Source organism: Myotis nattereri, assembly GCF_964212035.1.
Source record: "Myotis nattereri genome assembly, chromosome: 10".
Classification (NCBI taxonomy): domain Eukaryota; kingdom Metazoa; phylum Chordata; class Mammalia; order Chiroptera; family Vespertilionidae; genus Myotis; species Myotis nattereri.
Genome location: NC_138085.1, coordinates 72,053,263 through 72,070,191, shown reverse-complemented (window position 1 = coordinate 72,070,191; position 16,929 = coordinate 72,053,263). Strand labels below are relative to the sequence as shown.

The 16,929-nt window shown below is 42.8% G+C and overlaps 1 protein-coding gene across 1 annotated transcript in view; it reads left to right on the top strand.

Annotated features, from left to right (window-relative positions):
* SLC4A1AP (solute carrier family 4 member 1 adaptor protein) overlaps positions 1-10,302 on the top strand; it is a 28,456-nt gene extending 18,154 nt beyond the window's left edge. Inside the window, exons 10-14 of the mRNA XM_081100979.1 lie at positions 1,753-1,990; positions 5,862-5,948; positions 6,566-6,633; positions 8,655-8,724; positions 9,976-10,302. Of these exons, the coding sequence (XP_080957105.1) occupies positions 1,753-1,990; positions 5,862-5,948; positions 6,566-6,633; positions 8,655-8,724; positions 9,976-10,025 (513 nt within the window). The 3' untranslated portion in view covers positions 10,026-10,302. The remainder of the gene's footprint in view (positions 1-1,752; positions 1,991-5,861; positions 5,949-6,565; positions 6,634-8,654; positions 8,725-9,975) is intronic.
* The last annotated feature ends 6,627 nt before the right edge of the window (positions 10,303-16,929 follow it).

Below are 16,929 nucleotides of genomic sequence, written 5' to 3'. Positions count from 1 at the left end.
ATCTTTCTACTATTCTCTAATAGTTCACTTATGTATATTTTTGTTTTAGGTACATCCATCCCTATTTGTAGTTTCAGCTTTTAAAAGGTTTTCATCAAGCCAAAGAGCTACACCTTGTGTTTTAGTGTGTTAGGGCTGCCATAACAAAATACCACAGCCTGGGTGGCTTAACCAACAGCAATTTATTTTATCACAATTCTGGGGGCTAGGAGTCTAAGATCAAGGTGCCAGCAGGGTTGGTTGGCTTCCTCTGAGACCTCTTTCCTTGGCTTATAGAAGGCTGCCTTCTTGCTGCCTCTTTACATGGTCATCCCTCTGTGCATGTGCACCTCCCTTCTTATATTGGATTAGGGCTCCATCCTTATTTTTACTTAGTCACCTCTTTAAAGATCTCATCTCCAAATATAGGTACATTCTGAGGTATTGGGGATTGGGACTTCAACGTATGAATCTTGGGGATACCTAATTCAGCCAACAGTTAGGGAAAACTGCCCTCTGGTGGCAGAGGTCTGAAGTCCTACCCATATGTTCTGAGTGAGTATGTGGTTTCCCAATCTTAGATGGAAGCTTTTCTGTCTTGTGTGTGTCAGGGGTGGGGTGGGGTGGGGTGGGGAGGGAGGGGGTTGGGAGGAGGATACATGGGCTTTAGTTAGAAGAAAAACCTTGACTAAAAAGCTCTTCTTAGATGATTACTGAAATAAATCCTTTGTTTAAAACATAATATACCCAACATATACTTTGGTACCTTCTCTCTATTCCTTAAGCTGTGATCTACTTTTCCTAATAATTTTATTGAAAGTTCTTGCCCTGACCTGGTGGCTCAGTTGGTTGGAGTGTTGTCCCATACACCAAAAGGTTGTAGGGGTTCAGTTCCTGGTCGGGACACACACCTAGTTTGTGGTTTTGATCCCTGGTCGGGACACATACAGGAGGCAATCGATTGATGTTTCTGTCTCACATCAGTGCTTCTCTCCCCCTCCCCCCCTCTCAAAAAAACAAAACAAAACAAAACAAAATATATATAAGAATAGTTGGCCTTATTCTTCAAGAAATGCCTTTCTCGGGACCTATTTTACTTACATGTCTTATTTCCTTGAAATTGTGTTAGATCTAAGATGAAAAGATTGTTTTGGAATCACTGATTTATTTCTTAGAAATGTGTGTCTGATTTGCTCCCTAGAAGGTTTTGTAATGAATTAAGATCCTTTAACATCATAAGTGGGTAACAGGACAGAATTCCTGTAGCTGATACTCACCTGGAATAAATGCTTTAGTTCTTTTTTTTTGTTTTTCTCTTATTGATTTTTTACAGAGAGGAAGGGAGAGGGATAGAGAGTCAGAAACATCGATGAGAGAGAAACATCGATCAGCTGCCTTCTGCACATCTCCTACTGGGGATGTGCCCGCAACCCAGGTACATGCCCTTGACCGGAATCGAACCTGGGACCCTTCAGTCCACAGGCCGACGCTCTATCCACTGAGCCAAACCGGTTTCGGCAATGCTTTAGTTCTTTACATGCTGTTTCCAGTGTTTCATACTTAATATTCTTTGACCTAGAAACTAACAAAAATACTCGTTAAGGGTTCATAGATGGATAAAAGTTCAGGTGAAAGTCTCACTTCCAGCAAACTTCTGCAGGGTTTATCAGCATATTGAGGTTAGACATTCTACACATTTAGCTTAACTCTGTAGAGATTTGTTTCTTTCTCATTATGTAGAACAGCTTGTTCAGGGTTTTGTTTCCCTTACAGAAGTTACCCCCCAAGCGTCCTGAACTCCCACCAGCTCTAATGAAAATGAAGGATGAGCCTGAAGTGGAAGAGGAGGAGGAGGAAGAGGAGGAGGAAGAGAAAGAAAAGGAGGATCAGGAAGAGAGCAAAGTGGAGGCTGGAAGCAGTAGGCTACAGCAGAGGAGAGGGCCAGAAGAAGCAGTGCAGGAGATGAGTCCTCCCATTGATCTCACGTGTTCTAAAGAAACAAAACAGCATGGTAAGGTATTTCTTTATATAATGCATTTGAGTTAATTGTGGGTAGCTTTGAAAAAGCAGAGCTAGTTCTTGCCTGTGCACGTTTTGACTTTGCAATACTTTGTGATATGTGATACAACTGATTTTGTAAACATGCTTGCTTTAACTGCCAGTCATTTTTTATCCTCATTGCAAAATAAGGGCAGGTATGTTCAGTCTGTTCAATTATGGAAAATTGAAAGCTATAGAATCTGAAACTCTGGCTACTGTGGTCAGTCCTGAGCTGTTGCCACTATATGATTGGAGAGCAGTGGAATATGGTAGATGGTGAGTCCTGGTCAGGTGGTCTCAAGACAAGCCTCCCCTTACTCATTTGTCACCCATCCCAAAGCAGATGCTAAGCATAATTATACCCACTGGACATACTTCTCAGGAAGCATCATGACATTCATTTTTTTGTCCATGGTGCCTAGCAGAGAACCTGCATATAGCATTTACCCACCACAGCAAAGTTTGAAGAAAAAGGGAATTGATTGGTTTTTAAAAGTATTTTCTTCAGTTGTAAAAGGCATTTATGCTCATTTAGAAACTGAATCATACAGGAAAGGCCAAAGAAGAAAATAGAAAACGCCCATGATCCCATCCCGAAAGATGATTGTTTATCTTTCTAGTATCCTCTTATCCTGGTCCACTGCAGGGTTATTTTCCTTATGGCCAAACTGCTTAGCAGGATTGAGTCTGCACAGAAAATAGGGAGCAAGGGGGAAAAAACAACCAAGAACTGGCATTAAATGTGTGTGAGAGTGTGTGCATGTCTTGTCTGCATAAAACACCAGGCCTGGTATGGAGACCTTCTCTTGAATCACCTTCAGTTGTTTAAAAAATTACCATTTCCTTCTCTGAGAGAGGTAAATCTTTTTTTTTTTTTTTCCATTCTCCTTTAGTTATTGGCAAAATGCTTAGGCTTTTCAAAAATGGTTCTTATATTTACTTTTTATAATTCTGGTCTTTGATCCATACAGCAGAAAGGGGAAAAGTTAGTATTGTACTTTTGTATTTTTGTTTGTTTAAAGGACCAAAGCAAATATGTGTGTGTAAAAATAGCAAACTTTAAATTTGGTTTATGAGATACATTAATTAGTAAATCTGTAGCTGTTAGAATTACTTTAGGCCTTTTTATTTGTTTGTTTGTTTAACAACATTGGGATCATATTGTACATGCTATTTTATAACCTGTGTTTTAAAATATACTTTAAAAATGTGGTTCAATAAGGGACATAGTGGTCCATTACATACATGTGCCGTAACTTATTTAATCAACTCCCTGTTGTTAGACAGGGAAGGTATCTGTTAATTTTGGCTATTTTAAACATACTTGTATATAATAAAATCTTAGTGCTCATCTCTGATTATTTTCTTTTTTTTTTTTTTTTTTTTTTAATATTTTTTATTGATTAAGATATTACATATGTGTACCCTCTACCCCCCCTCTCCCCGCTCACCCCCTCACCCCCCCGTTGTCCGTGTCCATTGGTTAGGCCTATATGCTTGCATATAAGTCCTTTGGTTGATCTTTCCCCCTTGCCCCCACCCTCCCCTACCTTCCCTCCAAGGCCCGACAGTCCAATCAATGCCTCTCCGTCTCTGGATCAGTCCTTGTTCATCAGTTTATGTTGTTCATTATATTCCACAAATAAGTGAGATCTTGTGGTATTTATCCGCTCTCCAGTTCCATCCATGCTGTGGCAAATGGTAAGAGTTCCTTTTTCTTCTTCCTCTTCTTAAAGAATACCTTTCAGCTTTTCATATAATGCTGGTTTGGTGGTGATGAACTCCTTTAGCTTATTCTTATCCGTGAAGCTCTTTATCTGACCTTCCATTCTGAATGATAGCTTTGCTGGATAAAGTAATCTTGGTTGCAGGTTCTTGCTATTCATCTCTTTGAATATTTCTTGCCACTCTCTTCTGGCCTGCATGGTTTCTGTTGAGAAATCAGCTGACAGTCGGATGGGTACTCCCTTGTAGGTAACTGACTGTCTTTCTCTTGCTGCTTTTAAGATTCTCTCTTTATCTTTTGCTCTTGGCATTTTAATTATGATGTGTCTTGGTGTGGTCCTCTTTGGATTCCTTTTGTTTGGGGTTCTCTGCGCTTCCTGGACTTGTAAGTCCATTTCTTTCACCAGGTGGGGGAAGTTTTCTGTCATTATTTCTTCAAAAAGGTTTTCAATATCTTGCCCTCTCTTTTCTTCTGGTACCCCTATAATTCTGATGTTGGTACGCTTGAAGTTGTCCCAGAGGTTCCTTACACTATCTTCATATTTTTTGAATCTCTTTTCTTTTTTCTTTTTCGGTTGGGTATTTTTTGTTTCTTTGCATTTCAAATCTTTGACTTGATTCTTGGGATCCTCTTGTCTGCTGTTGGAGCTCTGTAAAGTATTCTTTATTTCAGTCAGTGTATGCATAATTTCTAATTGGTCCTTTTTCATGACCTCCATGGTCTCACCATACTCCTTGAGGGATTCATTAAATTTATCGGCGGTTTCCATAAAATTCTTAACAAACCTTATAAACGTGGCCTTGAACTCTATATCCAGTCGTCTGGCCTCCTCCGTTTCTGCCAATTGTGACCTGTTTCTTTGTCTCCGCATTTTGGCTGCTTCCCTGTGTTGATAGAGTGGCCTGCGCGCCAGGTGTCCTGTAGGGCCCAGTGGCTCAGCCTCCCCAGTTACCCGGGGTGGACACTCTTGGTGCACTCTTGGTGCCTCGCTTGTTGTAGGATCACTGGGAGGAATTGACCTCCAGGCCAATTGGCTGTGGGAAGCAGCTGTGTCTGAAGTGGGAGAATGGACCCCCTCTGACCACTGGGTACAGTGGCTCCTGGATCTAAGGAGGTGCTAATTCAGCCCCTGCCTGAGGCCACACAGCAGGAACTACGAAGAGGCTCAGCTGTGAAGCAATGCAAGCCGCTGCGGGGCCTTGGGCCTTCTCTTGGAAGTTCCGGGTCTGGCTGGCCCGGCTGAAGTTAGGTAATTATCAGGTTGCAAAGTTCTGGGGCATTCACATGCAAAAGCCTCTGCCGCAGCCCGGGTGGGGCGGGGTCTCAGGGAGGCAAAAGGCCGGAGAAAGAAGCTATGGCTGATTCTCCGCGCCCGGAGTCGCGCGTCTCAGTGTCCCGGCAATGGCTGCAAGCACCTCCGAGGAAAATCCGCCCCCAAGTTCGCCCGCTGCCGCCTGAGAGAGCAGCCTCTGCCCGTATGAGACCTGGGTCCCCAGAGACTTCCCGGAACCGGAGATCAGAGCAGTCGGGAGCTTGTGATTCAAAAAGACAGCCGCGTCCTCAGGTGCCACCCCCTTTCCGTGCGCGCGAGCCGCCGCGTACCTCTGCACTCAGCCTCCGCAGCTCCTCTGGCTCTCAGCGTGCTTTTCTTTTCTTCTAGTTGTAGAAATTACACTCAGCCAGCCTTCCTGTTGTTTTGGACGATGTTTGCTCCGTCCTTTGGGCTAATTTTCAATTGTTGTGGGAGGCGACTATTTCCCGGTGTTTATCTATGCCGCCATCTTAGTTTCTCCATCTCTGATTATTTTCTTTGAATATGTTCCTGGAAGTAGAATTTCTAGGATATGTACATTTCAAGGAATATGTACATTTTTAAGGCTTTGGTAAGTATTGCTAAAAGTTTTATCTTAGAAGTGGCCAGTTTTTAAAGTGGGAAATTGGTGATTCTATGTTAGACATCTGGAGGCACATTTATTGAAAACTTAATTTTAGTTGAAGCTAATGATAGTAAAACTGGATGATTGTGTATTTAGCTTTCCTTGCTTCTGTTTTTGTTTTCCTGGTTTCCCACCAGGAATTAAATAATAACAATATGCTTTGGTTTTGCGTTTTATAGAAAACAGGTCTCAACTCAGCCAAGTGGAACAGAATAAAGATGATCAAGACATTAATGAAACAGCTGCATCACATGAGGAACCCTCAGGCAAGTAGCACAGCCGACTCCTTTGCTGCTCTTCACAGCGGAGGGGTGGCAGCTGGCCTGAGGTAGCACAGAGAATGGCCTTTAAGACACTGGGTGGATGCTGCTGCCGGGCCCTGGAGAGAACTGGAATATATCTGAGAGGTTTATGTTTGATACCATCCTATTTGTCTTTCTTTTCCTCGGGCCATGCAAAGCCCTCCACAATTTTACTTTTCCCCAAATTGAATGCGTGCCTATCATGGGAGTGATTCCAAAACTACTAAAAGAAATTGGTTGACAGTTTGGCCTAGTCAAAGGACTTTTTTCTGTTTTTCTACTGCTTTTAACTGTAATGGTTAAACTGTGGTAAGTAAAGTCAGCTCCATTCTCCTTCACCTATTCAAATGGAGTGATTATATTCAAGTTTGTAGAATAGCTTTAGGATTTGAAAACTAGGGTTATTAGTGAAGGGGAAATTATCTTAATATATAGTCTTTACAATAGTAGAAGGAATTTTTGAGAATTTGATTGGTACATGTTTTCTTCAATAAATATAATGCTCTTGTGGAAAGAATGTTTTTTTCTATTTATTTTGAAATAGCTATTGCCCCCTTTTTTTTTTCTTTTCCTTAAATTAGTATCAAAGAATGAATATGGGAAAAATAGAGATGAATTGAAGAAAAAGAAAGCTCCTGGTCCAGGCAAAGTAAGTGCTTTAGTCATAATCTTCACTTCTCTGGAAGTAGAAATGAATCCCCTTGTCATGGACCACATCCAAACGAATGAATCTGAAGGGACTGTCTTAGCAGAGTTCTCAACTGCCTTATATCCCCACTTCTAGAAGCCTGGGCTCTATTTTTATTTTTGAGCGTTTACTTTTTGAGTTCTCTATTCTTATCTCCATCTACCCTGCTCCTTAGAATTGCTCACATATTGCTTTTATTAATTTGTGAATCTTCATATCCTAGTATGCCATAAAAAGTCACTTGAGTAATATATTCTTATTTTCCTCCTTTTATTTCACAGAAGGTAGGATGTAATGTACTGCATTCTGCATCTTATTTTGTTGTTGTTAATCCTCACCTGAGGATATTGTTTCCATTGTTTTTCAGAGAGAGTGGAAAGGAGGGAGGGATGGAGAGAGAGACAGAGGAGAGAGAAACTGATGTGAAAGAGACACATCACTTGGCTGCCTCTTGCACTCACCCCAACGGAGGATCGAACCTGCAATCCAAGTATGTGCCCTTAACTGGGAATCGAGCCTGCAACCCTTTGGTGTGCAGGCCGACACTCTAACCATTGAGAAACACCGGCCAGGGCTACATCTTGTTTGTTTTTTAACCTATCATGGAAATCACTGTTTATGAGTACACCAAGAGCTTCCTACTGTATGAATCTACTCTATTTAACCAGCTCCCTGTAGACAGGCACTTGTGTTGTTTCCAGTCTTTTATTACAACAGTGCTATAAATAATCTTGTATATACATAATTTTGTATGGATATAGTAAGTTCCCAGAAATGAGATTGCTGGGTTGAGTGGGGAGGTCCTTAAGACCACCCTCAGGCTAGGTAATTCACAAGAAGCCTCACAGGACTCAGCATGTGGTTGTACTCACAGCTGTGATTTACTGCAGCAAAAGTATATGCCAAGCACAGTCAGCAAAGGGAAAGGCACACGGGGTGAAGTCTGGGGCACAAAATTCCTAAGGTCCTTTTCCAGTGGAGTCACACAGGATGTGTTTAATTCCCCTGACAACGAGTTGTGACAATTTGTGAAATGTTGCTAACCAGGAAACCTCATTAGAGACTCAGTATCCAGGGTTTTTATTAAGGACTGAGATCACATAGGCTCACCTCATGACTGGCATGTACCCAAATTCCATTCTCCCAGAAGGAAAGCAAGTGTTCAGCATCAATCACGTTGTTTTTATTAACAGTTCAGGCACAGTGAGCCGCTCTTATCAGTTAGGATAGTAGGAACCTTCCTGATATCCAAGTTCCCAGATGCCAGCTAAGACCAACTTGCAAACAGGTCTTTCAAAGGATAACCATCAAGTCAGCTATGCTAATTTGTTCCTGTACTTAGATCAAAAGGCAAATGCCAAAGTTTTCTCTACAGGAAAGAACTGAGACCCGTGTTAACTGCCCCTTTTAAAAAACATCACTTCACTCTCTCTGAAATCAGCTCGTTGATGCTTTACAGGGAAAAAAATAATCAAGTTTCAGAGAGAGAATGCTCCCATTTTTTGATTACTTATGTCAAGATCATTAATGGGAACTGTTCTCTCTTTGTTGTTGTTGTTGTTTTTTTAAATAGATTTTTATTGATTTCAGAGAGGAAGGGAGAGGGAGAGATAGAAACATCAGTGAAGAGAGAGAATCATTGATCAGCTGCCTCTTCCATGTCCCTTGTGGGGATTGAGCGCGCAACCTGGGCATGTGCCCAGACCTGGAATCGAACAGTGACCTCCTGGTTTATAGATTGATGCTCAACCACTGAGCCACTCCGGCTGGGCTGTTCTCTCTTAAAAATAAATAAATAAATAAATAAATAAATATATTTTTTTAAAAAATTGATTTTAGAGAGAAAGGGAGAGGGAGAGAGAAACCTAACATATAACCTGGGGATGTTCTGACAGGCATAGGACAATAATTCTTAGAGTTAAAAAAAATTTTTTTAAAGAGTTAAAAAAATTTGAATAAAAAAACCTATCTTTTCTTTCCAGCTTCCACCAACACTTTCCTCCACATATCCAGAAGATGACCCAGACTACTGTGTGTGGGTCCCACCTGAAGGTAGATTGTTTTTACTTTTCTTTTCCTCTAAGATTTAGTGATGTACACTTATGAATATGTAATATATAGGGCTGGACAAAAGTAGGTTTATAATTTAATACAAATAAATAATACAATATTTAATAAATAATAACACAAGAATAAAATAAGAGTATTCGCCTTTTTTCTCAAGTAGGATATCATAGAAATAAGTTTATCCTTTTAATCAACCCTTTCTTTTCATACTATACAAAACTTATATTAGAAAATGTTGTTGAGATGTTTTCCAAATAAGGCAGAAAGGGGTGTTATTTGGGGTTTCCTACAATGAAATATTTTCTAATTATGTCACTTTGAATGCTTATTCATATAAATGTTTTTCTTATTCCAGATAAGGCAAACAATGTAATTTACAAAATTGGAAGCATATTCTGTGCCTTGCTCTTTTGCACTTATCGCTATATAGGGGCTCTTCCATAGTTATTTATAGGGGTGTGTGTGTGTATGGTTGCATAGTTCTCTTTTATGGTATGGATATACCTTTATTTATTTAATGAATGTTTGCTGTGTTTCCATTCTTTTGCCATTACAAACAACTCTGTAATAAGTAACCTCTAACATGTAATTTTACAAGTGCAGAGCTACATGTGTAGAAAAATATTCATAAAAATTACATGCTGGATCAGAGGCTATGAACATTTTTTTTTTTTTTTTTTTTTTACTGATTTCAGAAAGGAAGGGAGAGGGAGAGAGAGATAGAAGCATCAATGATAAGAGAGTATCATTGATTGGCTGCCTCCTGCACACCCCCCCACTGGGAATTGAGCCTGCAACCCTGACATGTGCCCTTGACCTGAATCGAACCCGGATCTTTCAGTCTGCAGGCTGATGCTCTATCCACTGAGCCAAATCAGCTAGGGCTAAAGATATTATAAATCGAATTCTATAGACATTGTGGCCATTTACATTCATACATATATCCTTATGGCCATATAGAAGATTCTTGTTTCCCCTATGCTTATCACAGGTTGATTTTTCTGTGGATTGGGTTTCTAATATATTAGTAATTAATAGAAATTCACATATGCTCTTTTGTCTGCTAATGTTAGGGTAAAGTGAAAAGAGGACCATATTTTGAAATTGTATGCAAAAAGTCAAATGAAACCTTTATGTGCTCTGTGTCTTACTTTTTGGTCCACTGATGTCTTTTCTTTTCCCTCCTGACCTTGGAAAATTGAATGTCTTCCTTTCTTTTTTTATACTCTGATGTAGGTCAAAGTGGAGATGGCAGGACCCATCTTAACGACAAGTATGGCTACTAATTGCTTCAGAATCCTAAAGGAAGACCTTGCGGACCATGTGATACGGGATATTTAGGATAACATATCAAGTTGAATGTCCAGAGAAGGATTTCAGATGATCATTTGTAAAATCTGGTGATTGGCCTTCTATCCTATCCTGTTTGCTTCCTAAATTTATCTACCCATCTGATTTTCTTGAATTTGATATTTATGTTTAAAAGTGTTTGTGTATGTATGTACAAAGGAACCATATATTTTGAGACTTAGTAAAGTAAGAGACATGTCTATGTTAAAGTGAGACGGTGAAGATGGCTCATGTTTGTTTCAGGCCACACGTCTTTCATTAAGTTTTAGGGCCTGTGCTTTTCCCGAGCGGTGGGGTGCTTCTGGCGGTTAGGCCCCAGGATTCACTGATGTTGCCTCCTCAAAGAGTGTTGAAATATAAGGTCACGCATAGATGTGACCATGGGGGTCCCTGTCATTCTGGGAACTAAAAAATAGATGTACAGTGCGGGTTTCTTACTCCCTCCCACTGTAATCCTCCTGCCAGATTTGAGAACAGACCGGGACTTACCAGGACCCGGTTCAGGACCATAGCATACCTCATGCACAGTCCTGATAAAAACTCAGCCCTCTGAATGTCCTCGACTCTGACCAATCAGAGTAGTTACTCCTCCAGTGGAAAGAAAGGTGCAAATAAGGTCACAGAATGAAAAGCTGGATGTGTTTTGCCCAGTGTGGGGCTTCTCACCGCTGTGGAGAGAGGAATAGAAGCTCCTTTCTCTCTGGAGGCATGAAGAAATGTGAGAGGATGCCTTATCTCACTCCACCGCCACCCCCATCATTAACGCCTCACTTCTACAGGAAAGGAAAGCCTAAGCGTGGAAGCAGGTAGAGAGCCTGTGGACTGGGCTGGAGGCAGGTATACTGAGCAGGCAGGAGAAATGCTGTGGCTCAGCGAGAGGGCAAGGACGATGCTTTCCTCATAGGGATCAGACAGTGTACATGAGGTGGGCAAGACGCAGTAAGAAGAAACTTTAGTTACCCTGACAGATGTGAGAAGTCTGGTCTGCTAAGAGTGTTAAGTCTTTCATTTCTCAAAAAACAGTATCACCCGGCCGGTGTGGCTCAGTGGTTGAGCATCAATCTATGAACCAGGAGGTCACGGTTTGACTCCTGGTCAGGGCACATGCCTGGGTTGTGGGCTCAATCCCCTGCCCTGGTCAGGGGTCATGTGGGAAGCAACCAATCAATGTATCTCTCTCACAACATTGTTTATCTCTGACTTTCCCCCTCCCTTCCACTCTCTCTAAAAATCAATGGAAAAATATCCTGGGGTGACGATTAACCAAAAAAGAAAAAAAAGAAATGCTTGCTGAGTGCCTGCTATAAATATTTTCTCTGGAATTGTCCTAATCTAGGATAGGAAGTATGAAGCCACACCATGTCCTGGTAACCCAAGCCTTTACTCATTACTAACTTCATTGGCGTAGCTCTTTTGGGAAATGTGACACAATTCCTAACAACTTATGAAACCATTAGTCACAGGCTGGGGATCTGTTGCTTTACCACTGACATACTGCCACCTCCTGGATAGGGTGTGACAAGTGACCAGCCGCTGTGGCTGGTTCCTGAGAGTGGGAGCCAGAGGGGAAGCCTGCCCGTCCGGTGGCATCAGAAACAGGAATCCAAGCCCCTGGTGGGCTGACTTCCCATGCAGGGTTTGGACCCAAGCAGGTTTGGTGGGACTGCTGGGAAATGACATAAAACTCCCTTGACCTTTGGGAGGCAGGTCACAGCATCAAACCGGTATGGTGTCTTCTTGTGGCAGGCTTTTTGATCTTGAGATGCCTCACTTGATGTGGGCATTGAGAACATTTTCAAGATTTTTTTCTCTGCAATCTGAACAGACTGCCTTGCTTTGGTTTTAGAGGTTTGGCACAACTATAGAAGGGTGAGCCCTAACCGGTTTGGCTCAGTGGATAGAACATAGGCCTGTGGACTGAAGGGTCCCAGGTTCGATTCTGGTCAAGGGCATGTACCTTGGTTGCGGGCACATCCCCAGTGGGGAGTGTGCAGGAGGCAGCTGATCGATGTTTCTCTCTCATTGATGTTTCTAACTCTCTATCCCTCTCCCTTCCTCTCATTAAAAAATCAATAAAATATATATAAAAAAAAAAAGGGTGAGAATGAGACTTCCAGTCCATGGGAGACCAGAAATCTCTCTCCAGTTGGATCTGGCTTTGATGATGCAGGTTGGTGGACTCAGTGTGTGAGGAGACAGTGGTTCCCACCGAGGGTAGCTGCACCTTCTTTGTCCCCCCAGTCAATCTGAACAGGTTCTCTGTGTAGAGATTTTAGGATTTATCCGTCTGCATCGCCCACTGACCTGGCCCACGCTCTGCACAACGCTGACTGCGCACAGATCTCTCTTCCTCTTATCTGCCTCCTCCCTGAAGGAGCCTAAAGTACATCTGAATTAGCCTAAAGTGCATCCTGAGCAGAATCCTTTGATCTGAAAGCTCAAAGGGTTTCATTATCCAGAGAGTGAGGTCTAAATTCACTTGAGGCTTTCAAATCCCTTATCATAGGGTTTCTGTACTTTTTTAAAATAATTTTTTATTTTTCAATTACAGTTGACATACAATATTATATTAGTTTCAGGTCTGTAACCCAGTGATTGGACATTATATAACTTACTAAAGTGGGTCACCCCATAAAACTAGTGCCTATTTGATACCATACATAGTTATTACAATATTATTGACTATATTCCCTATGCTGTACTCTATATCCCCATGACTATTCTGTAACTACCAATTTGTACTTAATCCCTTCACCTTTTGGGTTCCTGTACATTTTTGTTTGTTTGTTAATCCTCACCCAAAGATATTGTCCCATTGATTTTTAGGGAGAGTGGAAGAGAGAGGGAAAGAGAGAAACACTGATTGGTTGCCTCTTGCATGAGCCCTGACCAGGGTCTGGGCCAGGGAGGAGCCTGAAACCAAGATATGTGCCCTTGACTGGAATCGAACCGAGGACCCTTTGGTCTGCAGGTGGATGCTCTATCCATTGAGCCAAACTGGCTAGGATGGTTTCTGTACTTTTTGATCATCATAACCACCCCCTCCATATGCCCTTGTCCCTTCCTTTCTGCCACCTGACCAAGTGTACCTGATAGTGTAATGCTAATAAATTTGCCCCAAACACTTTTGCTTTTACTTTCTGTTTTCTATTAATCCTTGCTGTATACATGGCCTTGAGCCTTGGTTTCCTTGTCTATTAACTAGAGAAAATAGTACCTATCTCATAACATGGAGCTGGATTAAATAACTGATGCAGCTACACAATCCTTAACCATGCTGGGCACATAAACAGCTCCCCCAACATGTAATTATTAGTATCATGTCTGCTAGGTAAGGCTCTACTCATTTTTTCAAAGTCCAACTTGAGTGACTCTACTTTGAGGAAACCCCGATTCCCGTGGTTGTTGCCTTTCCTTCCCCACCAGCCCTGTAGCATGCTATTTCTACTTCTATAATAGCCCTTAGGCGACTTGCCGGGTGTCCATTAAATGATATGTGTGCTTAGGTTATTATGCTTGTAGCATTTATGAGTTGGGGACAGGAACTATATATCTTATTTTGTACCCACCTGCATTGTACCCTTTGGCATCTACCAGTTCACAAAACAAGTGCTCAGTTAACTGTTGCTTTAAAAAGGTTGGAGGGCATGTTCTAGTCCTGGCCCTCCTACCCTGGGGTTTTCTAGGCAGAGAGGGAAGAAGGGCCATCTTCATTTCCAGACAAGCTTCAGTTCCAGTCAAGGAACATGTTAGCGGCGTTAATGCAGACAGAGGCCTGGATTTTTGTCCTACTTGGGCAAAACCCTGTGGAACTGCCCCTTCCCGTCAAGGAGCTCTGGACTCCAGCAGCTGCCTTTAATTGGGCTGTAAGCCCTCTGCCAGCCCTGGAAAATCTTGATCTTGAGGGTTGGCTCTGGTTTCCTCAGGCTGTCACGCACAGCCCTTAAAAAGTCACTGCAGCTATTGCAGGGAGTGGCCACCAGAGGGCAGCAAAGATCCATTATTATGCAAAAACTTGGCCATGGGATGGGAAGCTAGAAGACATGTTTCAAAGCAGAAAGAATGAGAATCCGAATAAAAGCAGGTTTCTGAAGGAGTGAAGGGCAGCAAGCTGGTGCAGCTCACCATCGTCTTCATAGGCCCAAGACCTGGAAGCAGCAAGTTAGGGACACTGGCCAGGCCCATATGGTCTCCCCAAATCTCTCCCCAAGCTATTTCTGGTAGTTTTCACTGGAGAGCATCATTCTGCAGTCATAATGCAAATACTCTATTCAGGAGTTTGGGCATTGCCTATCTAGTACTTACACACTATATTATAGCTTTATGGTCTTTTACAGAGCATTTTCACCCCCATTTCTCCCTTTATTGAGGTATAATTAGCAAAAATTGTACTGAATTGAGGTGCAAAACTTGATGTTTTGATATATCACACCCATTTAGAAGATCTGAATCTCCTGTTGTCTTAAAAGGTAAAAAGAAGGAATACTATCATCTCTGTTTAAGGACACGGGCTCAGAAACATGAAGGGGGTTGTTCAAAGGCGAGTTGGTGGTGGAACCAAGTCTAGTTTCTCTGATTCCAGACCCTTTGCTTATTCTTCTAGTTTTCAGTTGTTTATGTTTGTAACCTTTGTTTTTAAGAGCAAGGACTCATCTGATTCATCTTTATACCTTTGAATGGTGCCTCCGTAATCTTTAGGGTTGTGACTGGGTATGTTGTGTAAGGCCTTGCTCCTTAGGAGTTGGATTCTGGGATGTCTCTCTTATCCTCCAGGATTCAGTGATTCGGTGATTTGGAGGCACAGCCCTAACAACAACAGTGACAGCCCCGAGCGATCCTGCTGGCTGAGCATTTCTGCACGGCGGCCACCTAGTGACTGCCAGCCTGTGAAGGTGCATTCCTGGCCATGCAGGCGGGTGCAGGGCAACGGACAGTTTCTCCAAGGGGGCACCAGTCTCCCCGGTGTTACAAGAGTTGACTTAGGGGAGGAGGATGAAAACGTTCAGTTTTAGCAATGATACATACACTAGTACATACATTATTATTTACACACATACACACACATGTTGCTTACAACGAGGTCAATTTTCAAAGTGAATTTATTTAAAGAAAAACATTAAAGAAATAATAGGAGGCTGCTATGCAATGAGGCAAAAGTATGAAGCAGGTTTACCAGTGACTGAAGTTCGAGAACCTGTGGTGAGGTGGGAAGATGTCACTAGAGTCATAAAACTAATTTCACGTTTGGCTCTGACCCTTAAGCCATGTAGCCCTGAGTAAGTTGCTGACCTGTTTTCTCATCTGTGAAGTCAAAAGAATTCTCACGCTCCTTACCTCCAATGAGAACAAATGAGAGCATGCTGATGCCTGGTAGCCCCTGTGCAGATGTCCGGTGGTGCTAACATCCGATTCCCTCTTTTACCCAGGTCCGTCCAGGACCTACTCTTTATCGCTACAGTGGATGCCTTCCATTTCCCAGGATCCCTAGCATCCAACTCAGTTGGTTGCCCACACCTGGGCCTGCCACTCTGAGCATGGGGAGGAGAGGTGTTGGAGAAGGCCTGGAATCCACGTGGGAACAAGTCCCACCAGTACATGTCACTGTGCTTTGTCATCCTGATTTATGACCTCATACAAGGAAGGGCGGGAGCAGAAGGAGCTGTTCACTTCCAGATACCTAAGGAGGTTTCTGACATCTGCTGTTTTCCTTGGCATGAGAGGAACAGGCGCCAGGCTGATTTTTAAGGTCTGAGCTAATCTTGGAAGTGAAGGAGAACAGCACCTCCCACAGCTGGCCAGACTCTGCAGGGCTGCGGAGCAAAGGGCCTGCAGCGGGCACGGGCTCCAGAACACACGGCGCTGTCCCTAGGTTCTCACCAGTGTTAGTGCTGCGTGGATGCGGGCTAAGGATTGGCACGTCACCAGTTGGGGGAAAGGAGCCTGAGGCTAGGACAGTTCTTAATTGGTTCTTAGCCTGGCCCCCTGGGGACAGCCAACTAGGGTTGACAGAGGCGTCAATGACCCCGGGGCCAGGGGATGTCATCCTCATTACACGCTCCTCCATCCACACATGCCCATGGTATTCAGAGAACATTTCTAGCCCCTACTATGTGCCACGTCTTTTGGGCAAATGAGGCAGCCAGGTGTGTCAAAAGGCTGCATAAGACTTTTTAAAAATACATTTTTATTGGTTTCAGAGAGAAAGGGACAGGCGAGAGGATGGAAACATCAATGATGAGAATCATTGATTGGCTGCCTCCTGCACGCCCCCTGCTGGGGATCGAGCCTGCAACCCAGGCATGTACCCTTGACTGGGATCAAACCTGGGACCTTTCAGTCCACAGGCTAACACTCTATCCATTGAGCCAAACCAGCTAGGGCTGCATAAGACCTTTTTTGCCACCAGAATTCCTTTTGTCATCCTTTCTTCCCTCTACCACCCTGGACTTAGATTGATATAAATTATTCTGTCAGCCAAAAAGTGCATTTAGCCCGGCCTGCATGACTCAGTGGGTGAGCATCGACCTATGAACCGGGTCACAGTTTGATTCCCAATCAGGGCATATGCCAGGGTTGTGGGCTTGATCCCCAGTGTGGGGCGTGCAGGAGGCAGCCGATCAATGATTCTCATCATTGATGTTTCTGTCTCTCCCTCTTCCTTCCTCTCTGAAATCAATTAAAACAGAACTCCCCTCCCCCAAAGTGCACTTATTATTTATTTCCAAGTTTTTGGTAGTCAAATATTTATATAACTGCAAATAAGTGCTCTGTGAACAGGAGCTAGTAAGTGGCATTACTACACTGACTACCCATTGGACAAAAGCAAAATTGCTGGCAGAC